At 41.3% G+C, this 23,212-nt stretch overlaps 1 protein-coding gene across 2 annotated transcripts; it reads right to left on the bottom strand.

Annotated features, from left to right (window-relative positions):
• Nucleotides 1–2,094: 2,094 nt before the first annotated feature.
• On the bottom strand, nucleotides 2,095–21,881 carry kdr (kinase insert domain receptor (a type III receptor tyrosine kinase)). 2 transcript variants are annotated; one of them, XM_080032665.1, is made up of 30 exons: nucleotides 21,682–21,881; nucleotides 20,649–20,742; nucleotides 20,351–20,553; nucleotides 19,289–19,410; nucleotides 18,582–18,750; nucleotides 18,297–18,436; nucleotides 17,306–17,489; nucleotides 16,453–16,573; nucleotides 16,103–16,266; nucleotides 15,852–16,008; nucleotides 14,159–14,279; nucleotides 13,939–14,050; nucleotides 13,067–13,411; nucleotides 12,204–12,350; nucleotides 11,977–12,108; nucleotides 10,397–10,503; nucleotides 9,893–10,028; nucleotides 9,414–9,518; nucleotides 8,781–8,894; nucleotides 8,392–8,480; nucleotides 8,025–8,190; nucleotides 6,336–6,427; nucleotides 6,102–6,224; nucleotides 5,903–6,014; nucleotides 5,714–5,813; nucleotides 5,513–5,618; nucleotides 4,459–4,604; nucleotides 4,279–4,363; nucleotides 3,520–3,602; nucleotides 2,095–2,868 (listed from the first exon to the last, which is right to left on the bottom strand). In XM_080032665.1, the coding sequence occupies exons 1-30, from the start codon at nucleotides 21,746–21,748 to the stop codon at nucleotides 2,655–2,657; spliced, it is 4,056 nt and encodes a 1,351-aa protein (XP_079888791.1). In that variant the 5' UTR covers nucleotides 21,749–21,881; the 3' UTR covers nucleotides 2,095–2,654. The 2 variants fall into 2 exon arrangements, with proteins under 2 accessions (XP_079888791.1, XP_079888792.1); XM_080032666.1 differs by having other exon boundaries at nucleotides 18,582–18,747.
• Between the last annotated feature and the right edge of the window lie 1,331 nt (nucleotides 21,882–23,212).

Raw genomic sequence — 23,212 nt, 5'->3', positions numbered from 1 at the left:
TCGTCTAATGCATGATCCTGCGAGGCCCCATTACTCTGCCTCATTTCCGTTCGCATACCAAATGTCACACACTATCAGCATCTTGGGATGAACATTTGAGGGTTTGCCGTACAGTGACAAGGGAGGAAGCTTGCTGCTCTACTCTGCAAGACTTCTGCAGAGTTTGGTGAACTTATGTTAGAGCACTGCTACCACTTAGTGGTGAGAGTTATATCTCAAAAATAGAGTCAAAGTCAATTGATTTTGTTGCTTTTATCCGGCAAATCATCTGTATAATTAATGTATACCGCATGTACATTTTCATTGACACCAGCATGTTTCAAATTTGTGTTCATACTCATTTCAACTAACGCATTGCTTCTGGAAACTGTTACAGGGTTTTTTGCTGGGAGTTTTTCCTCAGTGGAGATTAGGGTCTAAGGGTGTCATACTGTGTACGGACTGTGTAGCCCACTGACGAAAATGGCTATTTGTGATATTGGGCTTCATAAATAAAACAAATTTTATAATTTTTTTGTAAGTAAACTGTGATCATCTCATACTTGCACCACAACAGCTGGCTCCATCTTACAGCCTAGTCGGCTGGGTTTGTACTGTTATACTGAAGCTGTTTGTGAATGCCTAGGTACAGTTATTTCCTGCCAGTGCAGATATCTGCCTCGCCCTTTTTGTTAATTCAGGAGGAAATTAAACTGTTCTTGCTTCTGCGTCCCAGACATGTCCAGACATGTCTCAGAAATGAAAAAATCATAATAATGATACATTGTGCTTTTGTATTTACTTGGAATCTTCACAAGTCAAATATCCACTGATCGATTGTCATAACCTACTGAATTGAGGGAAAACCATGGGAAAACTGGGGCAACATGTATTTTCCCCTTCAGTACAGCAGAGGGCACTGTTGCTCAATAACAAGGCTGACAGCAGTAATATCTTTTAAATAGTGGGGGTGAAATATATTAGTAATATTCATCTAGTGGTTTTAAATCATAATAGACCAATTCAATGTATTTCCAATGTATAAGGTTTTCTTCAAAAAAGCACACATTCTAATATGTGCTATTAATGCTTTTGTTCAGGAAAATAAAATAAAATAAACTTTTTTTTAGAACATTTAAAACTCATTTGTCCCTGTCTTGAGTACAGCCAAACTGACATTGAGCTGTGTGTCCTTCTGGCCTCCTGTGCTGTAATGAGCAGGACTTTCTCAATGTACCCCCTAGTGCTCCATGGGGAAGTGTACGTAGAAGCAACTCCTCAGAGGTTGCGTGTCACTTCCTCTCCTGTGCTATAGTTAGCTGGGTGTGTTGCCCCTGATTGTAGACACAATAAATTGTGTTCTCATAAACTACCACTCGGTCAGACTGACCAGCAGCTAAATGTTTTAGGCCAGGCATCAGTGGATTCAGTAACACATTCTGGCACAATAGTAAACCAAATGTAGTGACATTATCCTCCAACCAAAGACAAGATTAACTCTATATAACAAGTCATGGAAGTGTGAGGATACAAAACAACAGCTACAATCCTATGCTCTGTGGATTATTTATCTCCTCCTAAACTCTCAAACCTACTTTTTTTAAAGTGCCCCCTTGCTTTGTTTGCTGTCACAGGAGCCCACAATGGCCTTGGCATGGCTATTATGGGCATTGTGAGCTGAACGCAACAAAGAAAATACCCAAGGTTAGCAGGACATTGTTTTTATAGGGTACACACACACAGACACGTGCGGACACACGCACACACACACATAAACAAACGACCAAGGCTGAAAAAGTATTATCTTCTTTCGCATAAGACACAGAGAAAGGAAGTGATAGGTGTATGGAAGGTGTAGGAAACAGACAAACACACTCATGGTTTTGAAAAAACTCATAGTGACAAATACAGGAGACTTTCCACACCTAACACAAGATGTAAAAATGTGTTTGTTTTTTAAGTAGAAGCGAGAAACGGTTGTGTATGTATTGTATGTGTATACTTATTCTGTTGTTTTGTGCGTATGTGAAAAAATTGTAAAATCATTAAAAAAAAAGTTAAAAAAAATAAAAAAGCAAGAAACGTCTTAATCTGTGAGTATTTTTATTTTATAAAACTAGTCCACATTTATTGCAGGTTTAGTGATACACTTTTAATAAAATACTGTAAGTTATATGCATAGAGGAACTGTACAAATGTGACTAAAACCCTTCTTCTGACTGATCGGGGAGAACTGCCTCCTTGCTGGGCGTTTAGTGAGCCAACGAGATTTAAAATGAAAAAAAGAATGAGAACGAAAACATTTGCTGGTTCAATTATCTAAAAATTCCAGATGCCATTTCCATTTCCTGCAATAGAGGAAGTGGGTGGATTTCGCCTTAGGGAAGTGGGTGTGTCCTCTTGTCTCGGCTCTCCAGACCTTTCACTCGCTGTGTAAACATGATAGCATTCCTCCAAAGAGAGTTGCGCTTACAAACTTATCATACAACCTTCATTTTTCTCCCTTTCCCCAGCTGACTTATTCGGGTATGTCAACACCCGCAGTGAGCCCAAGCTCCGTTGCATGTGTTGTCATCGTTCCTAAAGTTTAATAACTGTGGAAGGTAAACAAATACTGTACAGTGGAAAGACACAGGGTTTTAGTTGTTGGGGAGTATGGGGGTCGGAGTGGAGGGTCAGACGGGTGGTGTGCTGTAGCGGATCTCTGCGTTGAATCTGTCAGGTATCTTGGGCAGTGGCTTCTTCATCATGTTGTGCTTCATGATGGCCTCCTCGTTAGCATAGATGGGAGTGTCTGTGTCATCGGAGTGGTACCCTGACTGGTATCCGCTAGTCTGATTGGACGACTCAGAGGCCAGAGACTCTTTACTCTTACAGCGCAGCAGTTGGCTGAGGAGAGAAAAGGTCAAATAGTATTACTTGAACATCAAAGCTATAGTGCATAACTTTTTCCACATAGATGAATGGCGGTTGCATTCAAGCCGTTGCCAGATGAGTTGACACAAAGGTGATTAAGCCTATCAGCTCCACAACACTCTCTCGGTATTTCTCAGTATGACAGCGTTTACAAACTGGTGTAGCCCCCCCCCCCCCCCCCCACCGACACTGATGCAGGAGCTCAAGAAGAGCCCATGATTTGTTTCAGTTGGTGATTCTTCTGCTAAGTAGTAAGAAACCTGGATGGACAGCAGAAGGTATAAAATCCAAAAGCGATCACGAAAGGTCTTACCTCGTGTAGATGCGCTGACAGAGTTGTTGCAATTACTCATACTTCCTCATGGGGGGGTGATATAAGTTAAGCACTATAGCTTTAATGTATGTCTTTTATTCTCACGTCTTACATGTTGTGGTTGTATTTGCCTGAAATTTGCCACAGACTCAAATAGAATGTCTAAAAAGCATTATCCAACCAAACAAACTATGTTGTAAATCAATTAGGCCAAGATTTACAGCTAAGAAGCATATGGTTCCTAGAGAGATACAGTATCACATAGTGAGTCAAAGAGTTATCTGGATTATGGGCTGATGCTTGGTCCTCACCTGAAGTTGGGCGTAGACAGCTGTTGATTGAAAACCTTCACCTCCTCTGATGTGAAGCCCATACCACTGTCAGTGTGACCCTCCTGCAGAATTGCCACAAACAACTGAAATGAACACTGGTAATCCAGCTGCATGTTTTTCTCGGACCAACAGTTGGAAGCCCAAAGATGTTCAGTTTGAAACCACATCGGAAAAAAACAAAAGCTGCAAATCCTCATTAGCATTGAATACTATGTATTATAATTACATGTTTTGCACTTATAAAATGTTCTTAAGCAATTGTTTAAAATCTATCACCAAGACTTTAGAATCCATTAATCAACCCTAAATATGTTGATTAATATTTTCTGACAATGATTCAGCATCATTTAATATGGAGCCAATCCTGTTTGGGTCTTGGCAGGCTACAGGGCAAACGTCCTTGAAGAAAATGGTGACCATAAGCATACTTTCTGTTATCAAAAAATCAGTTATTTAGCCTTATTCTTAGATTTCATCGTAACATGTTTACTCAGTTGCCAGTTTATAAAGTACACCTGTTCAACATAAGGCTTTGCAGTTAATCATATTGTATTGAAATTCAACTTGTTTCTATTCATGTTAACGGAGGCTCAATCAAATTAAATACAACTTAGCTCATTCTCAGTAGAAATGGATGAAATCTTATGACAACATCTGCTTTTTGAGTGTGTATTGATAGTGCAGTCACACACACACACACACACACACACATACACACACACACACACACACACTTACCATGACACTGCTGTGCGCCACAGGGATGTCCTCAAACGTCTTGACACTGAGAGGCCGACCGCACCTCTCGTTTTGTTGGTTCAATCTGCACAGAGTAAAAAAAAGTAATTGAACAAGATTCATCAGTGAGTGTTGTGTAACTTTTAGGGGTGGGAGATAGAGCAGGAGCAGCATGCTGACCCGAGGGAGGAAGGACTGTCATAATGGAGCTGAGCTTCCAGGACGTCCCCACTCTGGGGCCTGTTGTAAGGGTTCCTGGGGTCGGGGGACACTGGAGAGCCTTCTGCATCACTGCCCGCTGTGAGAGGGATGTAGTCTTTCCCATCCTGCACAACAAATACACACTGCATCAATCACTTCCACACAAATGAGCAGTGAATAATAAGTGGTGAAAGAAGTAGTCATATTAGTAGAACAACAGTGTATACATATTCTGATTCAAGTAAAGCTCATATTCTACTTAAGTAGAGGTACAAAATGTAACAGCATAAGTATCAAAAGAATGGCCCATTATATAATAATATATGAGAATGAATAGAATAGAATATGATTATTTTTACATCAATTTAATATCATATATATGTATACAGTATATACTTTTAGATGTAAAAATGTCATAAATTATTTGTTGATTATATTTGGTATAATTAATCTAAACCCTGTAAAGGAACAAGTAACTAAAGATAACACTTAGTGGAGTATAAAGTACCAAGTTTCCTAGTGGAAGTATAAACTTTGATTACTAAACTTAGGTAGCTCAAAATAGTTCTCTCACATACTTGAGTGAATGTACCTTGTTACTTTCCACTTCTGCTGAGATTTAATGTGCTCCAGAAATTAATTTTCCTGTTTCTGATGTGTAACTTGTGTTGTTTTTTACTTCAACTTCAGTTAATGACGTCCCCGATTTCCCTGAATGACTTGGCAACGCTCAGTGAATGAGTATGAACATCCAACTGCGTGTAGCTCAGGTAAACAGGGACTGAGACATATTGCAAAGGAAACGGGTGTTCCTTTGATTACAAATTGTATTAAGGACTTTGGACGCTGCAGTAAGCGCAGACACTGTTGCATCTGCTTCCTGTGGAATTTAATTCTTGAATGTTTAAATAACTAAAGGACTGACAACTAACAATATTTTAGAGAGCATGAATGTTTTAAAGTACACGGTAGCTGTGAGAACAATTTCCGTCTGAAGTTAGTTATGGAGACACTGGTATGGGACCACACAGACCTGTTGAGCGATGGCCTCCAACAGGTTGCCCATATGTTCGACCAGCTCTGCGAATGTCGGCCTGTCTGTTGGAACATTCAGCCAGCAGTCCAGCATGGTCTGGTATCTGTGAACATGGGTAAATTGGATCACAGCAAGTCAGTGTGAGCAAGTTGTGTTCATGGGCCCTGATCAACTGCATTGCGTCAGCTTTGCACTCACATCTCATTGGTGGCGTATTCTGGGGGTCTCATCCTGGTGCCCTCCTTAAGCCTCCTGCAGAACAACTCGTCGATACAAACACCCGGATAGGGAGAAGCCCCTGCAGACGATATGAAAGAGATTCTATCACAGGTAAGCAGGGTGCATTATGGGTCTAGTGCTACATGACATTGTGCTCATTTGGCTTACCCAGAGAGAAGATCTCCCAAAGGAGGACCCCAAAGGACCAGACATCGCTTTGCGTGGTGTACACCCGATCGAAGATGGTCTCAGGAGCCATCCACTTTAGTGGGAGGCGTGCCTGTGGTAGGAGGAAGATGTAAGATTCATTGCCTCACTGACCTTAAACATGTAAGCGATTATCTAGGTGTCACTTAAGGGGACTCACATCTCCCTTGCGGACATAGTCAGGGTCTTTGTAGACATCTCTAGCCAGGCCGAAGTCGCAGATCTTAACCACATTGTTCTCAGAAAGCAGGATGTTTCTGGCTGCTAGATCTCTGTGGATACACTGCACAGCAACAAAGGAAGTCACATTCACATGCCATGAGCGATTATTATCTCAGACTTTTGGCCGACCCCACACGCATACAAGCATATTTGTAAATGATTGTTACATCACCTTGCGGGAGGACAGGAACTCCATTCCTTTGGCCACCTGGAAGCTGTATCTAATCAGATCCTCCATGGTCAGATGGTCCTCGTCTGAGCTCTCTGTGGTCACATGAGGCATTTTATAATCAATTAAGGACTTCATGATACGATAGGCATCACGATACATGGGTCACGATATGATATATCACGATACATGCAATACAATGCATATTGCGATAGATTGTGATAATCAACATGTTCACTGAAAATTTAAAAGCAAGATGCTGTGTACGGTCTGACTGGTCTTTATTATATTGCTAATTCAGAGGAAAAATGTAGTCAAAACTATTTGATTCAAAACTTGATTTCAATGGGGGCGCCCTTAGCTCAGTTGGTAGGGCGTCCCCCCCATGGGCCTCGGCCAGCAGCGGACCCGGGTTCGATTCCAGCCCGCGGTCATTCTCTGCCTGTCACTCCCCTCTCTGCCCCATTTCACCTCTGTCTCTACACTAGGGGAGAACGGGGTAAGTAGGCACACTTTTTACTCTAGTGAGAAATGCTCATCACCTAAACATCTTTCAAAAGTCATTCCTACATTAAATTGAAGCTTAAGGTGTTGGCTTGAAATGTGTACACCTCACTTTTTCTATCTTATTGTAATAAAGAAGAAATTAATCATCAAAGACACCCTTACACATTGTGACAACCAACCCCATCAAGGGGTCGGTTGTCACACACTATGGGGTTGTTTGTCACAATGTTATCTCAATGGGAATAATCTTAAAAAGAAGGCAAGAAAGCAGAACTAAATTTGAAAGTTTAATTGCATTGTCAAGTTGACAAGTTGGCAGCTGGTCTAGTTTGGGATGCACTGGGTTGTTTTGATTTTGTTGTCCTTTTTTCTTTTGCATGCTAGCTGCCTTTTCCTGCTCTATTCTCTCCTTCTCTGGGGTGTCAGTGAGGATACAGCTTGACAATTTCTTTCGTTACTGGGTTCCTTTTCTGGCTGCAGCCTTTGGATAACATGTGACAACCAACCCCCCAAAAAATATGATGACCAACCCCAACTTGAATTTCTTGCTAGCATCAAGGCCAACAACCATCTGACAACTAATTAGCTTGCTAACCACAATCTAAACTATAGTTTACCCTTCACACTTTGTATGGGTAACAAGTGTTTTGTTATAAACCCATTGTGTAAAAGCCTAGAAGAAAAAAACTGAGGAGCTAAATATTTTCAATTTGACATGAAAAACACAAACAGTCCTTTCACCTAAAATTCAGCAGTCTAACTCCAAGGAAGACTATGTAGGTGACCTCTGATCCCAATTCTGGATATTTACATACCAAAATTTCCTTCTGGTTCCGAGATATAACGATTGTGACAACCAACCTGTGTGGCATTTTACCCCGTTCTCCCCTATCAATAAAGCATTAAAAAAAAATGCCAAAAAAAAAATCTTAAAAAATAAATAAAATAAAAAATGTATTTCAAAATTCAAAACCCGGCCATTCGAGGCAACTATTCTACAGCTGCGAAAGTTTTAGTTCACAACCCATTTAAAACTTGAATCTTTTCTTTAAATATTGAGTTTTGGATCTGATATCACACAAATAAGTATCACGATATATTGCTGTATCGATTTTTAGCACAGCCCTAATTACAAGTGTCCACAAGCAGTTAACTGTTGCCTAAGTTCAAATGTGTCTTCACCACCTTCCTGGGTGTCCATGTTGCTGCCTGAAGCACTGTCCACAGCTCTGGAGCAGACGGCAGTTCCCGTGCAAATGTCCAACTGGGCGATTTTCCCCAGACCCAGATCCCCTTCAGTCAAATCCTCTGCCTCTACAGTCGCCCACCTCTGGCTATCAACTCGCTTCCTCTGTTCACCAGGGGAAAACACAGATGATCAGTTAGCGAAACGATCAGTGAAACACTGCAAGCATGGATCTCAATAATCTTCCACGCTAGATGCAATCTGTGCTGTGTGATGGTCCGTGGACAATGCTGTCTGGGCCCAGTGTTACCACATCAGAGGGTTGTCTGCAGTTCATTGGCTGTATAATGGTTACACATCATTTACCTTGTAGGGGCTGTATTCTCCACGTTTGCTCTTCAGGTAGCTGGAGAGGTTTCCGTGTTTACAGTACTCCACAATCACCATCAGTGGCCCTGTAGAGTGATGGAATAGCAAACGATTTAAAGAGATCAAAGTAAGAAGTTTCAGCCATTCATGACATTACATTACATTACAGGACCAAAGAGGGCATTTAGCAGCTCCTTCACAATGATTGTGAGGCATATTAGAGAGAAAGGAAAATAAACATCAGCCACCCCAAATAAACACACGTTAACTAAGCATTTGAGGGCCAAGTGTAAATAGTTCACTTGCTCTCAGAGAGATATAATCAGGAACCCTTCATGCTATTAGGCCCGCCTTTATGTACAGCACAGCTTTGACTGCTGGCTCACCTCCGGGCTTGGTACAGGCTCCGAGCAGGTTGACCACATTGAGATGATGTCCAATGTGAATGAGAATTTTCAGCTCGGACATCAAGGCGCGGTACTCGCTGGACGTGGCTCCCTCTGTAACACAGAAGGACACATTTAAAGGTCAGCTTTTATGCAAAATTCCCTTTTTCATGGTTTTTCAACATTAATTGAAAAATTATTGAGACTCGCAAAGTATGAGAAAATAATAATTATCTATTTTTTTCACCATCTGCACCTTTCTGAAAACGTGTTTCTGAAAAAGCACCAGTCAGATTTCTCTCCCCTTATGACATCATAAGGGGAGAAGTCATGCCCCCTCATTACCAACCAATATATAACTAGCAAGTATATTGTGGGCCAATCAGAGCAGACTGGGCAAGAGATTGAAGAGAGGCTCAAATATGGAGTGTTTCAGACTGAGGCTGAAAAGAGGAGAGCCTTTGAGAAATATAAAGGCTTTTTTAGACACTTCACTGTGAAAACAGTTTCTAACAGAAAGCCAATTAAAATCTTGAGTATAGTATGTCACCATTGACTGAGGTTTTCACTGTGCATGTCTGTGTGTACTGTCAGTTTGCATGGACAAAGAGGAAGGGAGGACAGAATACAAACCCTTAAGCATCTTGACTGCCACAGTGGTGCATGTGGTTGCTTTCTCGATGCCAAAGGCGGCTGCTTCTACTACCTGACCAAACGCCCCTCGCCCCAGTGGGTCACCTGTAATGCAAAACATTTGGCATTCAGACACATGTTTTAACCCCCTGTTGGTTTAACAGGGAGACCAGGGACCAGACTCTCTCTCCTGGCTGACAAAGCTTCATTCTACGACTCACAACTCTTCGGCATTAATTGTTAAAACATCTAAATATATAAAATGTTCTCAGGTAATTGTTTATGTCATGAAGATTTATAATCCATTATTCAACCCTTAACATTTGGTGATGCACTAATCAGATTAAAAATGTATTTGTCTCTTCTTTCTTTTTGTTTTTCCCAAAAGATTGTGGTCACCAGTTGAAGATCCGTCTCCGTCCTCTGTGCTACCTCACTGAGGACAGTATTCTCTGGGGCGAACCAGCCCTGTGTCTCACCTAGCTTCAGCCTGTCCCGAGGAAACTCCCATTTGTTAGCATCGTACGTGAGCCTTTCACACTGCTCGTCCATCGGCATGTCCTCTGAGTCCAGGATCATGGACAGGTAGCCCGTCTTCAGATCCCGATTACTCGGCTGAAACAGTGCGAGAGAGAATTGGTGTGAATTAATGAGTTGTTGTCAGTTCTTCCCTTTCCTCTCCAATGAAACTGTACGGCATTTTCTTGCAGTAAAATGGGTCCAATCAGTTTCTGTGGACCTACGTGACTTATGGAAGCACAGAGTGGCCCTGTTGTTCCTGGTTACAATGGAGAGTGGCCACTGAGAGCCAGACCAGTCACTTCTAATCAGTCATACACCCCCACACTGTGTCTGAGTTTGTGTTTTTGTGTGTGTGTGTTTGTGTAATCTTTAAAAAAATTATAGGCTCCCCTGTGTGTAACTGCAGGGAAAATCCGAGGACAGGAGAAGTATGGCAAAAGGGAGGATGAGGAAGTCCTTACTCTCTTTCTTCCCCGGATGACAAAGACGATCAGTAACCAGAAAAACATGGCGATGACCACTGACCCAATGGGAACAATCAGTTCCACATTAGTCTTTTCCTCCGCACCTAGAATAAAAACAAGTGAGTGAGTTGCAGGGGTATTCACAAGCAAATTCAAAGTAAAACATATCAAAGCATATGGATCATATAAGTAATTTGACAAGCGTGGCGCCCATTCTTTAACGGAGAAACGTGGGACGGCCACCTGGGAACGTCGAACAGTTTCGATGACGTGCCTTGGCAGAGTCGAATCTGTTTCAGGCGGGTTTGTCATTGTCTTTGGCATGTACACGTGTATATGTGTTTAGGTTGGAGGAAGGAGACTGTTTTTATCTCGTCATAACAAACGGTCAGGAGGCAGCACCGACGACTGCTGCCAAAGACAACTTAGGAAAAAGGCCTATCGGAGCTATGGTGCTGTGTTACCACATGCTGTAATGAAGCGTCTCTCTCCGCCACCATTGAGCTTAGCAAATTGTTAGGGGGGGAAAGAGGAGGTCAGAGAAATGGAGCGTTTATGTATTTATTTTTTCCTTTTAATAACATTTTCTCACGCCAGATCATCTTGTGAAATTTCTTGTAATTTTTTTTTTTTTACAAAGATAGCTTTCATGACAAGAAACACGCGACATTGTGTAATAGATCTGGCAGTCATTGTGACATCTAAAATAAATAGTGAAGTAATAGTGATGTAAGATTCAGACATGAAAAACTGCTCTCCCTATATGTTGTCCCCCTCACACACAGCGATTTTCTTGTTAGCGGATCTGTCCTTGTTAGCGGGGATGGCGCCGGAGCTGGGTGCTACTGTAACTGGGTCAACATTCTGCTGGCCAGGAGCGGGTCACGTAGGCCCCTGGTTCTAGTTCAAGCTCACACTTTCTTTCTTTCTTTGTCCCTATCTGTGTGTGTACGGAACAGAGAAGGGTGGAGAGGAGAGAGCAGAGGCTGGAGCATGGGGCAGGTCTGGCCTCTCCCTTTGTCCCGCAAGTCTCCTCATTGTTTTAGATTTAGAAACTCCCGGGAGGATGTGTGCAAACTGGGACAACTTCCTGTCATGAGGAAGTAAAGTTATTCTTACTCTGTGTCTTTGATATCAAAATGTGTGACGTTAGTTGACGAAACCTTGAGGGGCAGAGACAAATGCAGGGTTATTTGGGGGGGAGGAGGGGAAATGTGGGTATTGCCAAGTGCTTGAGGTTAGATTATCTTGAATGAACTCTGAAAAATAGCTCTTTAATTAAGAAAGAAAACAGGCGATACAAAACAACTGCAAGAAAACACGGAACAACCAAAAGGTTGTTCCGTGTTTTTTTGCAGTTGTTTTGTATCGCCTGTACACAAATATACACAAATGACTCCAAATAGACACAAAAATATGGCTGCTTTCAGTGTAGGGAACTCTTCTACCAATGCAGAATGGCTATCTGTGCCCAGAGGCCCATTGTCTCATAATCCATTTACCAAAAACAGGAAATACTCCATCATTGTCCACTGTAATATTTCAGTTATAATCAACCAGTTCAGGCGGGGACTGACCTTCAGTAGCCAGAAAGGCCTGCGATGTGTCACAGCCCCGGCTGTTACATGCAGTGCAGGTGTACAGGCCGCTGTCCTCCTTCTTCACGCGCTGAATGGTCAGAATGTTGTTGCGCTGGCTCAGAATTACACCTGAAAGAGAAGCCATATTGTTTTCTCCATATACTGTAGCTGTGGCAACTTCTGCGTTGAGTCATGGTTGCTTGTTAAAGCCTTGCACATCTCACCTGAGCCCTCCACCACCGTCTGGTTGTTCTTGGTCCACACTACCATTGGGTTTGGCATCCCAGTAGCATCACAGTGGAGAGAGATAGTTGCACTCACGTTGACTTTCTGATCGGTTAAATTATTGAGGATCCTCGCAGCCTCAAGACCTTGAATCAGGATCACACACAATGAATACACAAACATAAAGGGTCTCCTTATATGCAAAATGTTCCACATCAGTACGTTGGTAGTAGTATTCTCCAGCTACACCTGTGTTAAAAAAACCCAGTCAAGCCCCGCCTCCCCCTCTTATGAACTCATAAGGTGAGAAGCCTAGCCCCCTCATTACCAACCCAATGTAGCACTACCTCTACCTGTTGTACGCACACCCCTAGATACCCCTGAACCTAACTGGCAGTTAAATTCAAACCGGATGTTAGATTAAGGGCCAATCAGAGTAGACTTGGCTTTTTGAACCTGAAAGTGAGCATAATATGTGACCTTAAATAAATAATTACATTATGAAAACTATAAGTTTGTTGTGTTTTTTAAACTAAGCCTCACTTAAAAACATCGGAACACACATGCATAGTAATATATTCCTCATGATGTTATATTATATGTTATTTTGCATTCTTAATGATCCTAAGATTGCTACACGGCTGCTTCACCTAAACATAGCGACCCATGGTGTGAAAGTAGTGTAACTGCACTAAAAACGGTTCATATAATCTCACTCTACGGGGTTGAGAAAGATTGAAAACACGACGATAAAGTGCGACTAAAATCTTTCCTAAATCACTTACAATTAACTTGTTATCCATTGTATATCAGCGGATTATTTATTTTCAACGATAAAAAAAATCATAAAATGTTTCCTTACTTTTGAGAGAAAGCCGGCGCAGCAGGCAGGTTCTCTCCTGAGTCTTGATGTTCTCCACCTGACACGCGTACATTCCTTCATCTCGACTGGACGCGTTGGGCAGCAGCAGCTCTAGGGTGACGTTGGTGCCCTGCGTCCTGGACACAGCCGCTTGGGACAGAGGCCTCAGCTGCAGAGCCAGGGAGCGGCAGGGCTGCACCAACGCAACCTTCTCCGTATCCGAGACGTTGGTCACACGGAACCAGGCCAGGTTACCGTAGAGCAGCTGGTCTGCCTTACACCGCAGAACCACATGGTCCTCCTCTAAGGGCTCGTTGGACGGAGACATGCTCACCTCCAGGCCACCTACAGCGCACAGACAGACAAAGGGAAATAGATACTGAAATGTATGTCTCACTCAAAAAATGTGAATACGGTGGGTTGTGCACCTAACATACATTCTTGAATTGGTTTATATACTGTATGTATTTTGTGCCAGCTCAACGCAGTGCATTTGATGTGCTTAATTAATTTGATTGGAACCTGTTGGCAAACTAATTATAATCATGGCAAACTAATTATTTAAAAAAAAAATTGGATGAATGAACCAAATGTTAAAATGTTAAAAACACATAAAATATATGTTGAAAGGACACATCTAAAATATGTAGCCTTAAATATATTGTGTTGGTCAGAAGTATTTTGGCACAATTTATAATCATTATGTTACTGCAATATCAATGTGTGAACATAGATATACATAACATGTTTGCTTTTAACTAACCTAATACAATTTTGCAGAACTTTTGGACAAAATAAATGTAATCAAAGTCAATTTTGTAACTGTTTGTGTGTGGTGGTGCAAAATGACAAAGAAAAAGCACAGTGCTCACGTGTCACATGGAAGAAGATGATGCGCGAGTCCTCTCCTACTTTGTTGGTGGCCGTGCATCTGTAGAGCGCCTGGGCCTCTGCTTTTTGAATCTTCAAAGAGCTCACAATTTTCTAGGGAAATGCATTTACTTTGTTAATAATTGTACATTAGATGCGGTCATAATGTAACATGCACTGTCTCCCAGTTTATTATGGTATAAGTCAAGATGGCTTATTTACCTTCTGGGCATGATCAGGGTCTAAAATAATTCGTTCTACAGGATGGTAACCGGTGCTGTTGCTGATTTCCCTCCAGCCTGTGCACTCTGCTAGCTGTTCCTCAGACTTTTTCAGCCCAGACCTGTCGGACATATAGCAACATCCACGTCAATGTAGGTTCAGTGTTACACTTACACTTACAAATGACAACTCTGACCTTCAACGCCTCATTTTTTTGTTCTTTACTCTTTTCGCTGCGTAATGTGATTTACTTTCGGTCAAGGCAAAGTCAAACCATCAATCGAAATTGAAAAAAATGCATGACAAGTATGTCCAGTATTTTGCCATGTTTACGACTGGGAAATCGTGTGTACGAAAAAAGAGGAAACGACCGTACACAAGAAGCAGGACGAAGCTCTTTTTTGACAGAGAGCCGGATGGGAACAACAGGAAACGTAGTGCAGGGCTGAGGAAGAGCTCTGATGTGTCGGCACGAGATAAAGAAGCTGCTGATGGTTAAAGCAGCCGTTCACACACAACTCCTACTCTTGGATGGGACACTGCAGGTAAGTAAGGTGAACTATTTAACTTATAGATATCAGCATTAAACTTTGCGAGTTGATTACTGACATTAAATAAATTATTTTGTATATTAGAAAATGTTCAGAAATGTTCGATAAATATGGAATTTTGGCAATATCTAACGAGCTATGAGAACATTTTGCATCTCTTTAAAAACAAAAATGTAGATGTTGGATAAAGCCAGAGTTGAAATATATATTTTATTTTTAAAACATATTAGTGTCCAAAGTTTTGAGGGAACAGATTTTGGATACAGCTTTTTTTCATTTTAAAATCCAAACATACTATGTACATATCTTAAATATGCATTTTCAGCATGTTTTGAAGACGAAAATGTAACATAAATCAGACAATGAACAGAATATGAAAAAATCCTTATGTTATAACCTTCAGAATAGTGCTAAGAATAATAATAGAAGGATTAATTGATGTCAGTGCTTCACGGGTTGAGATGTTTGGTTCAGAATATTGAAAAAATTCATGTTGAAATATTGGCCATTAAAGATGGTTGTATATGAGTAATATTACAGACGCAAAGAGAAAATGTTTAGTCAAATAAACACCTAAATGTACATTTTGGACCTTCTATAAATAATTGTAAGAAGAAGACGGATGGAATTACACAAAAATCTTTAAGTGACCAGTGCTTGAAATAAGGATGATTTGGCCTGCAGCGTCTCACCTTAATCCCTGAATACCTGAGCCGCCATCCTGAGAGAGGTCTTGCATAGTGAAAGTCTCTGAACAAAAACACGTTCAAAGTCTGAATAAACTTTGTCCTTCTAAAAATGGACACTGACAGGAGCCTTAATCACATCCTCTAATCTACATCAGGTCAGAGTGCGCCCTCATTGTCTCATCTCTTGTTTTTGTCAACATCACGAAAGCAGCCATTCCTCCTAAATCAACAAACTGTTGACAATGAGCGAGTGAGAAGCATGTGAACACTGTGCGCAAACACAAGTGGCTTGTGAGTCAGAATCACCAAAGAGCATGCTCATTTCCACACTAAAAATCACGACCGGAAGTGGTAGGGCATCTGGTTATTTTAAAGCATGCTGCATCTGACCATATGTGATGGGACACCCTAAATCTTTCTTACCATGTAGCAGGGTGAAAAAAGGTGACTTACAAAAAGGCCTTGGGACAGTCCTCTTTGGACATCCACTGCCACTGAATGTGCGCGGGTGTGGGGAATCCCCAGGCAGTGCACCTCAGGGTGGGGCTGCTGCCGTAAGGATACACATCGGTGTTGACAGCCACTTCCTTCTCAATGATATGGGGGGGCACTGTAAGAAGAAGACATCAGAAGTTATCACTACGGCCTCTGGCACAGGCAACTCAATAAAGATATATGTAAGAGGAAAAACAGGGGAAACGTGCCATTGACCACTAGCTGGATGGAACGCCTATGCTCCTCTTTGGTAATGTCATTGAACAGGATAATAGTGTAATTCCCTGCATCCATTTCTGTGATTCCGCGGATGATGAGGACATCACTTTTCCGTTTGATTCTGTAATCTGTGATCGGTAGGCCATTTTTTAACCTGGGCCGAAAGGAGAGGGATATTAAAAAATCATCAACAGGGCAGGTTACACAGAAAAGATCATATAAATATGTGTATATATACAGTAGGCTATATACAGTATATTATGAGAATGTAGCTGATTGTATGTCAGAGTGCAGCTTGTACTTCTTCTGCTACAACTTATTCTTCTTAGCATGAACCCACCATTTGTAGCTTGGGTCTGGGTAGGCGGAGTATTTGACAGGGATCTGGGTCGATGTCTGATCTCCCACATTTACCTCCCATACCTTCGTCCATGGCTCTTTAATATCAATGTAAGGCTTTTCTGGAAACACAAGAAAAATCACAAAATATATCTCACACAGCTGACAGGGAATGACTTCAAAGCTAAAACCCACACATAACAACACTGAGACACTGTGACTCATAAACTTCAGTGAAATAATACAGCCAAGTGGACATGACAATTCTGTTAGCTAAAATCTATTCAAAATGTATCGTACTTCTACTTAATTGTACTTAAGAATGGACCAATCACTGGTATTTACATGTATAGACACGCCCACCTCATTAGCATATACGCGTTATGAAATGGGAGAAACAATATGGGGGGAAAGGAAAAATATAAATGGAAAAAATTTGCCAAGACCAAAAAAAAGGAAAAAGAAAAGTAGTAACAGAAAATAAAATAAGCCTGTGAGAAACAGAAAATCAATTTGAGTTCAATTCATTTTATCAAGTGGAAAAGGCAACGCTTTTTGGAGATATCAAATGATTTGAGGTTCAAGAAAAAGTATAAAGCTGCATTCTTTTTTACAACTATTTTAATTGATTAAAAAAGAAAATATTTAATTTATTTATACTGTGTGTTTTTTTACTTGTCTGATAACATATGTGTCCGTACCACATCCAGAGGAACAGAAATTCCAGATCATTTCGGAAATTGCTTTTATATATGCATCAAATGTCAGAAGGTTTTAGGGCTTTTTTTTCTTTTTTCTGTTTACTCTGAGTTAAACAGCTGTCCACGACAACATGAGGTTTTCCGGACACCTACCATAGACTTTGAGAAAGGCAGAGACGCTTTTCTCCATCCTCCCGCTGGATGCGGTGCAGGTGTACTCTCCAGTGTGGTCCACAGTCACGTTGTCCACTACCAGCTTGTTGGAAAGCACCAGAGTGTTCCACAGCTTCTTCTTGTGGGGGGTGGAGTGGGTCGGCCTCGAACCATTCACCGAGGTCTGACATGACAGAGACACATCAGAAATGCAATTTTATCATTATTTTTATTACAAATGTGGCGACTTGGTATAATATGAATGTGGAGAGTCGACATCAGCTTATGTTTCTAAAACACATCAGGTAAGGGTGTGGCATCCTAACCGTGATCATCGTTGTTTCTTGTTTCCCGTTTTCTACCCATATGAGAGTTACAGGAATGCATGATAGGCCTAAGGTTTGTATGACACTTAAACATATGTTATTTTATTGTTTGTCTTTCATTATATGTACATGTCTTTCATTAGCCTTTATGTTCGGTTTTTGCATGGTGAAGCACAGTAAGGGCAGTTCATTACAAAGGATGGAGTGTAGGGGGTTCTATTGTAATAATAATGAGCTTTTTCCAAGGATTGGTACTTAGAAAACATATTTGGCATTTGGAATTTAAAGTTCAAATTAAAACAACTTCTGATTGCAAGCAATGTCGAGTCATATAAATGAGCACTCTGAAAAGAAGGCTGTAATAGCTAATGAAGAACATTTGAAGGTTAACCGCGATGATATTCTGAGTGATGACCGCAGAAGGAAAAAGTATACAGTATATACTGTCACAGCCCTAACATCAGGTCACCTTTGCACTTTCATTTGGTGTGTAGAGTTAGACTGAACGATTCTTGAAAGCAGGAAGTAAGGAATCTGTGCAAAGACAGGAAGTGATATGCAGCACAGGTATGTCTATGTGTTCCTCCGCTGATAGAGGGCCAGCACATGGGTCCATTCAAAGAATAACAGCGCATTAACCAATCACAGTGGAGGCGTGTACTGACCAGGGCCTGACCCGAGTGGGTCCAGTTGAATTCTAGGCCCACGTTGAGCTCTGTTCGGGCGGTGCAGTTCAGTGTCAGGTTCTCCCCAACAGCCAGCCTCACTTGCGTGGGGGTCATGGTGAGGTCATGGATCTTGTATCCTGCGGAAAAGGGAGGGAGCGCACGGCAGTCAGTCCACGGCCTATTGTTCTCCCGAGATTCCACTAAGTTTTGGTATTTATTCAGTTCAGTGAAACACACACACACACACACACACACACACACACACACACACACACATCTTACCAACAACAGCGACAATGTAGAGAGGGGACTTAAATATCTCATCTCCAATACGAGTCTGGCAGGACACGACACCGGCGTAGCTGATCAGGTGACTGGGAACAGTGAAGCCGGTCCTGGCGTCCCACAAAGAGTCCTTCACATCTACATGAAGTTCCTTATTTGGATACTTCTGACAGACACAGGAGTTTCCAGATTTTGAAGACAGAATTAAAAAATTATGTTTAAAAAAACATCAACATCAGCACAGAGGGCCCTTATCTGGCTATGTCAATTAATAAGATGACATTACTTTTTTTTTTAACTAAAATAAATAGCTCAGTAAACTGATATTGAGCTGATACCAGAGTAAAAAAAATTATATCAGTCCTGAGAAAGTATTTCCCAGTATTGACTTGAAAACAATTCAAAAGCTTTGACTTAAAGGGACACTTAAAGAGGAGCACGAGTCCACAGTTTAAGCTGGCGTCAAAAACTAGGGCATGGAGTTTGAAACACATGGTCACTGCTGTGTTTATGGAGCCTAGGCCTGGATGGACTACTACTTCCTTTGATTTGATTTTCGCCATTATTTTTCAAATCCGACACATGTGAGTGCAACCAATTTAAATGCAATACTTCAACTCATTTGGGGGAAATTGAATATAGCCCTTCACATGTTAAAAATTCTCTAACCACCTTTGAAGGGACCAGAAAGAACTCTTCCTTACAGTGTGGAGTGTGACGTTGAGGTTCTCCAGCGAGCCTCTGCACGGTATCACCACCCGCTCTCCTTCCCGGATGAACACCACCTCGTATTCTTTGTCAGACGGCACAAACGGCGAAGTCCAATCTAAAATGAAATCCAACGCACAAACATCTGATATGTGTTTCAATAGAACTGGGGGGGTGGGTAGGTGAAATCAACATAACGCTGACTAAAAGGCCCCGCCGAGGAGGGGGGTCAAGGGTGGAACCTGCTCCATTTTTGAATAAACACATTTAATGTCCTTTGTGAGGCTTTGGCTGTGAAACAACTTGAGATATTTGTTCATTATAGTTCACTCTAAATGATCCTGATTAGTGTGAGAAAGACATTACTAACTGCTCAGTATACTCTGTGTTTCTCTGAATACTATTAACTGAATAACCTTAAAACTTTTCACAGTATGCTTGGGTTCAAATGTTCATTGTAAAGGTGCAGTCAGCTACTCGACGTCATTGTAAAAGAGGGTCACCCCTCAATTGATCTTTCGAGGTTAAATAAAGGTTACAAACAAACAAACAAACAATTCTGGAGTATACGCTTGTTGTCAAAATCACATCAGTGAATATCTCCTCACGATCCGCTGTGGTGATAATACACAGCCTATAGCTCTGTAAACTGGTATGTATACAAAGGGTATGTAAACAAACGGGGTACAACTAGCAACATGACTGTTTACAGAGCCTAGGCAGTGTATTTACACTGTACTTTTTTAAAGTGTACACAGTACGTACAGGTAGCCGATTGTAAGGAGATACTAAGTGATTTCGACAACAAGCATTCTCCAAAAATGACTGAATCCTCCTTTAAAGTGATACTATTTGCAGGACAATACTGCAAAGCCGATAGCAACGAACACTTGATAATGAGAGCAATGAAAACTTGATTATGATTTCCCTGTTTATGGGAAACATCTTGTGCCTATTTGCTATTGAGTTCTTCTTGTAACACAACATCAAATAAGACACTGCCCCATCATGACATCCCTCCGGCTTCCCTACAAACTCAAGCTGAAAACGAGTCGTACCGTGGACAAACACATAGACCGCCCCTGACGTCTTGCCATCTTCCACTCTCAGGTCTCTGTAGGAGCACTGGTACTGTCCTGTTTCGTTGACAGTTGCGTTGGAGATCCGCAGCCTTGTGCAGAAGAGTCCTGATCCACTGCAGTCACTGGTGGAGAAGCGAGCGCTCGTAGGGGGGGTGGTCCACTTCAGGTACTGGCGACCTCTGTTTAGAGATATACAGGGTTGTAAATGTTGTATTTTGGTACAATGGCGATGTATGTACCAATGTATGGTTCCAATCATTTAAAATTAATATACCTGCATGTCAGTTCCAGGTTGTCAGTTTTGTTCATCCTGTGGATGCCATACATGCTCAGCGTTGGTGGATCAGGCATAAACCGCAGTTCAATTGCTGAGGGAGAGTCAATAACAACACATCAGTCAGAGCAAAGGGCAAATATTGGCAAAATAGAGGGGTCAGGGATCACTTCACAACTGCTCCTTGTAAAAATTAAGTTGAATGGAATAAAAAATGTAGGTCAGACGCAAAAGGCAGAAAATTAAAGCATAATACAAGGGGAGAAAACTGTTTTGTAACTGGGTCTATGGCTACTAGGTCCAGGGGACATTTTTTCCACTGCTGGAGAAAATGGCGGAGCTATGTCAAAACAGGAAGCAGGGGAAGATGGGCCGGGTCAGGCTCAATAGCCCAGCACAGTGCGGCCTAGGTGGGGTTCCTGTTTCTGAGGATACGCGCTGCCCACCACCTCCCTGTGAGGCCCTAAAGCACAGATTCTATTGTATGGAAGAAAAAAACAGATTAGGCTGACCAAGCCTGCTTTAGACAAAAACAAATCTGCCTCCATTTAACTCGATTGGATTCTTTTTGACTTTTATAGGTAGGGCTATATATAAAAAAAAATGTTTTGAACAAGTTCAATGAATTTTAATGCAACCTAGATGAACCTTTGAAGAGAAATCCCAATCTTTATACTTTGACAGATGTGAACTTTGAAAATTATTGGTGTAAACAAATTCTTCTTTGTCAAATAGGAAAATATTTTCCAGCATATACCTCTCAACATATCAGTTTATGAGTACAGGAAGTAGGTATCACGCAATACAATACTTTTTCATAGTTTTTACTTATTAAATGTAACCATGCAGTACATAGACTTAAGCAGCTCTTTTTTAAAACACAAGAAAAACACACATCAGTATGTTCTCACAGTCACAGGACATTAAATGAAACAAGCATTTATTACTGGCAAAAAATTAGAAACTACTTTAAAATAGTTATTGAAATAAGGTAAATGGTTAAAGTGTTGAGTAGGCTATTGTATTCTCTTACCAGCAACACAACTGATTTTGAGAAGAATGGCAATCAGTGGAATGACGGAGACTGCCGGAGCCATCATCCGACAGGATCCTTATGAACATCCAAAATAAAAATAAATAAACGTCCGTTTTGTGATGGTAATCCCTCGCCCGCAGTAGCCTAGTAATCCATGGCCTCTTCGTGTTTTTATGTATTCCTCTCCAGAAAGTAGTCTTTGAAAGTCATGAGAGCAGGCGGCGGCAGCAGCAGCGGCCGATGGTCTGAGTGAAGTGCGTCTGTGCGCCCCCGTGGAGAGGATGGAGAGGAGGAGCGACCCACACACTCCATGAGATGCTCGCTTACACTTTAGCCTGTAATATTAAGTGATAGTTATTAGGTTTATTTAGGTGAAGTCCGACGGAAACAATGATCAATGCTCAGATCAAAGCAATCAACGTCAATTACCAAAAAGAAACATCTTCATGACCCAAAATGGCCGACAGAGATATTAATATTAAAGCTAATTGATTAACTTTAATGTTCAGGGGGAGGTCATGAGTCCAATATTAATTCACAATATACAATCATATGAAAAAGTTTGGGAACCCCTCTCAGCCGGCATTATAATTGACTCTGCTTTCACAAAAAAAGTATAAAAGTGGTATGTCTTTAATTTACCAGGAACAGCTAAGTACTGGGATGTTTTCCAAACAGCAGAAAAGCAGTATTTGGTTGTATGAAATTAAATAAAATGTGAAAAACTGGCTGTGCAAAAATATGGGTACCCTTGTGGTTTTGTTGATTTTAATGCCTGTAACAGCGTGTAAAACTGATGATTTTAAACACAAAGTTGGTTGGATTATGTTGTTAAGCCTTGAACCTCATAGAATCGTCTGTTTAATCATGAGAAAATGTATTTTAGGTGCCTAAATGCAAGTTGCACTTCTCTTTGACTCTCTGCTGAAGTGAGACAGAATGGGATCATCAAAACAGCTCCCAAAAGATCTTAAAAACAAAGATTATTCATTGTCATGGTTTAGGGGAAGGCTACAAGAAGCTTTCCCAAAGGTTTCAATTGTCAATTTCTACTTTAAGGAACGTTGTCAGGGAATGGAAGGACACAGGCACAGTTGCAGTTAAACCCAGGTCTAGCAGACCAAGAAAAGTACAAGAGCGGCATATGCGGCGGATTGTGAGAATGGTTGCACACAACCCAAAGATCACCTCCAAAGACCTGCAAGAACATCTGGCTGCAGATTGTGTATCTGTACATGGTTCTACAATTCAGTGCAATTTGTACCAAAACATCTGTATGGCCGGGTGATGAGAAGGAAGCCCTTTCTGCGCCCACGCCACAGATACAGTTGCATGGAGTATGCAAAAGCTCATTTAGACAAGCCAGCTTCATATTGGAAGAAAATGCTTTGGACTGATGAGACAAAAATTAAGTTATTTGGTCTTTATAAAAAGCAGATGTTTTGGTGCAAATTGCGCTGAATTGTTGAACGATGTACAGATGCACCATCTGCAGCCAGATGTTCTTGCAGGTCTTTGGAGGTGATCT

Source organism: Ammodytes marinus (genome assembly GCF_949987685.1).
Source record: "Ammodytes marinus genome assembly, chromosome: 8".
Classification (NCBI taxonomy): domain Eukaryota; kingdom Metazoa; phylum Chordata; class Actinopteri; order Uranoscopiformes; family Ammodytidae; genus Ammodytes; species Ammodytes marinus.
Note: the sequence above shows the minus strand (reverse complement) of the source record. Positions and strands in the feature narration are given on the sequence as shown.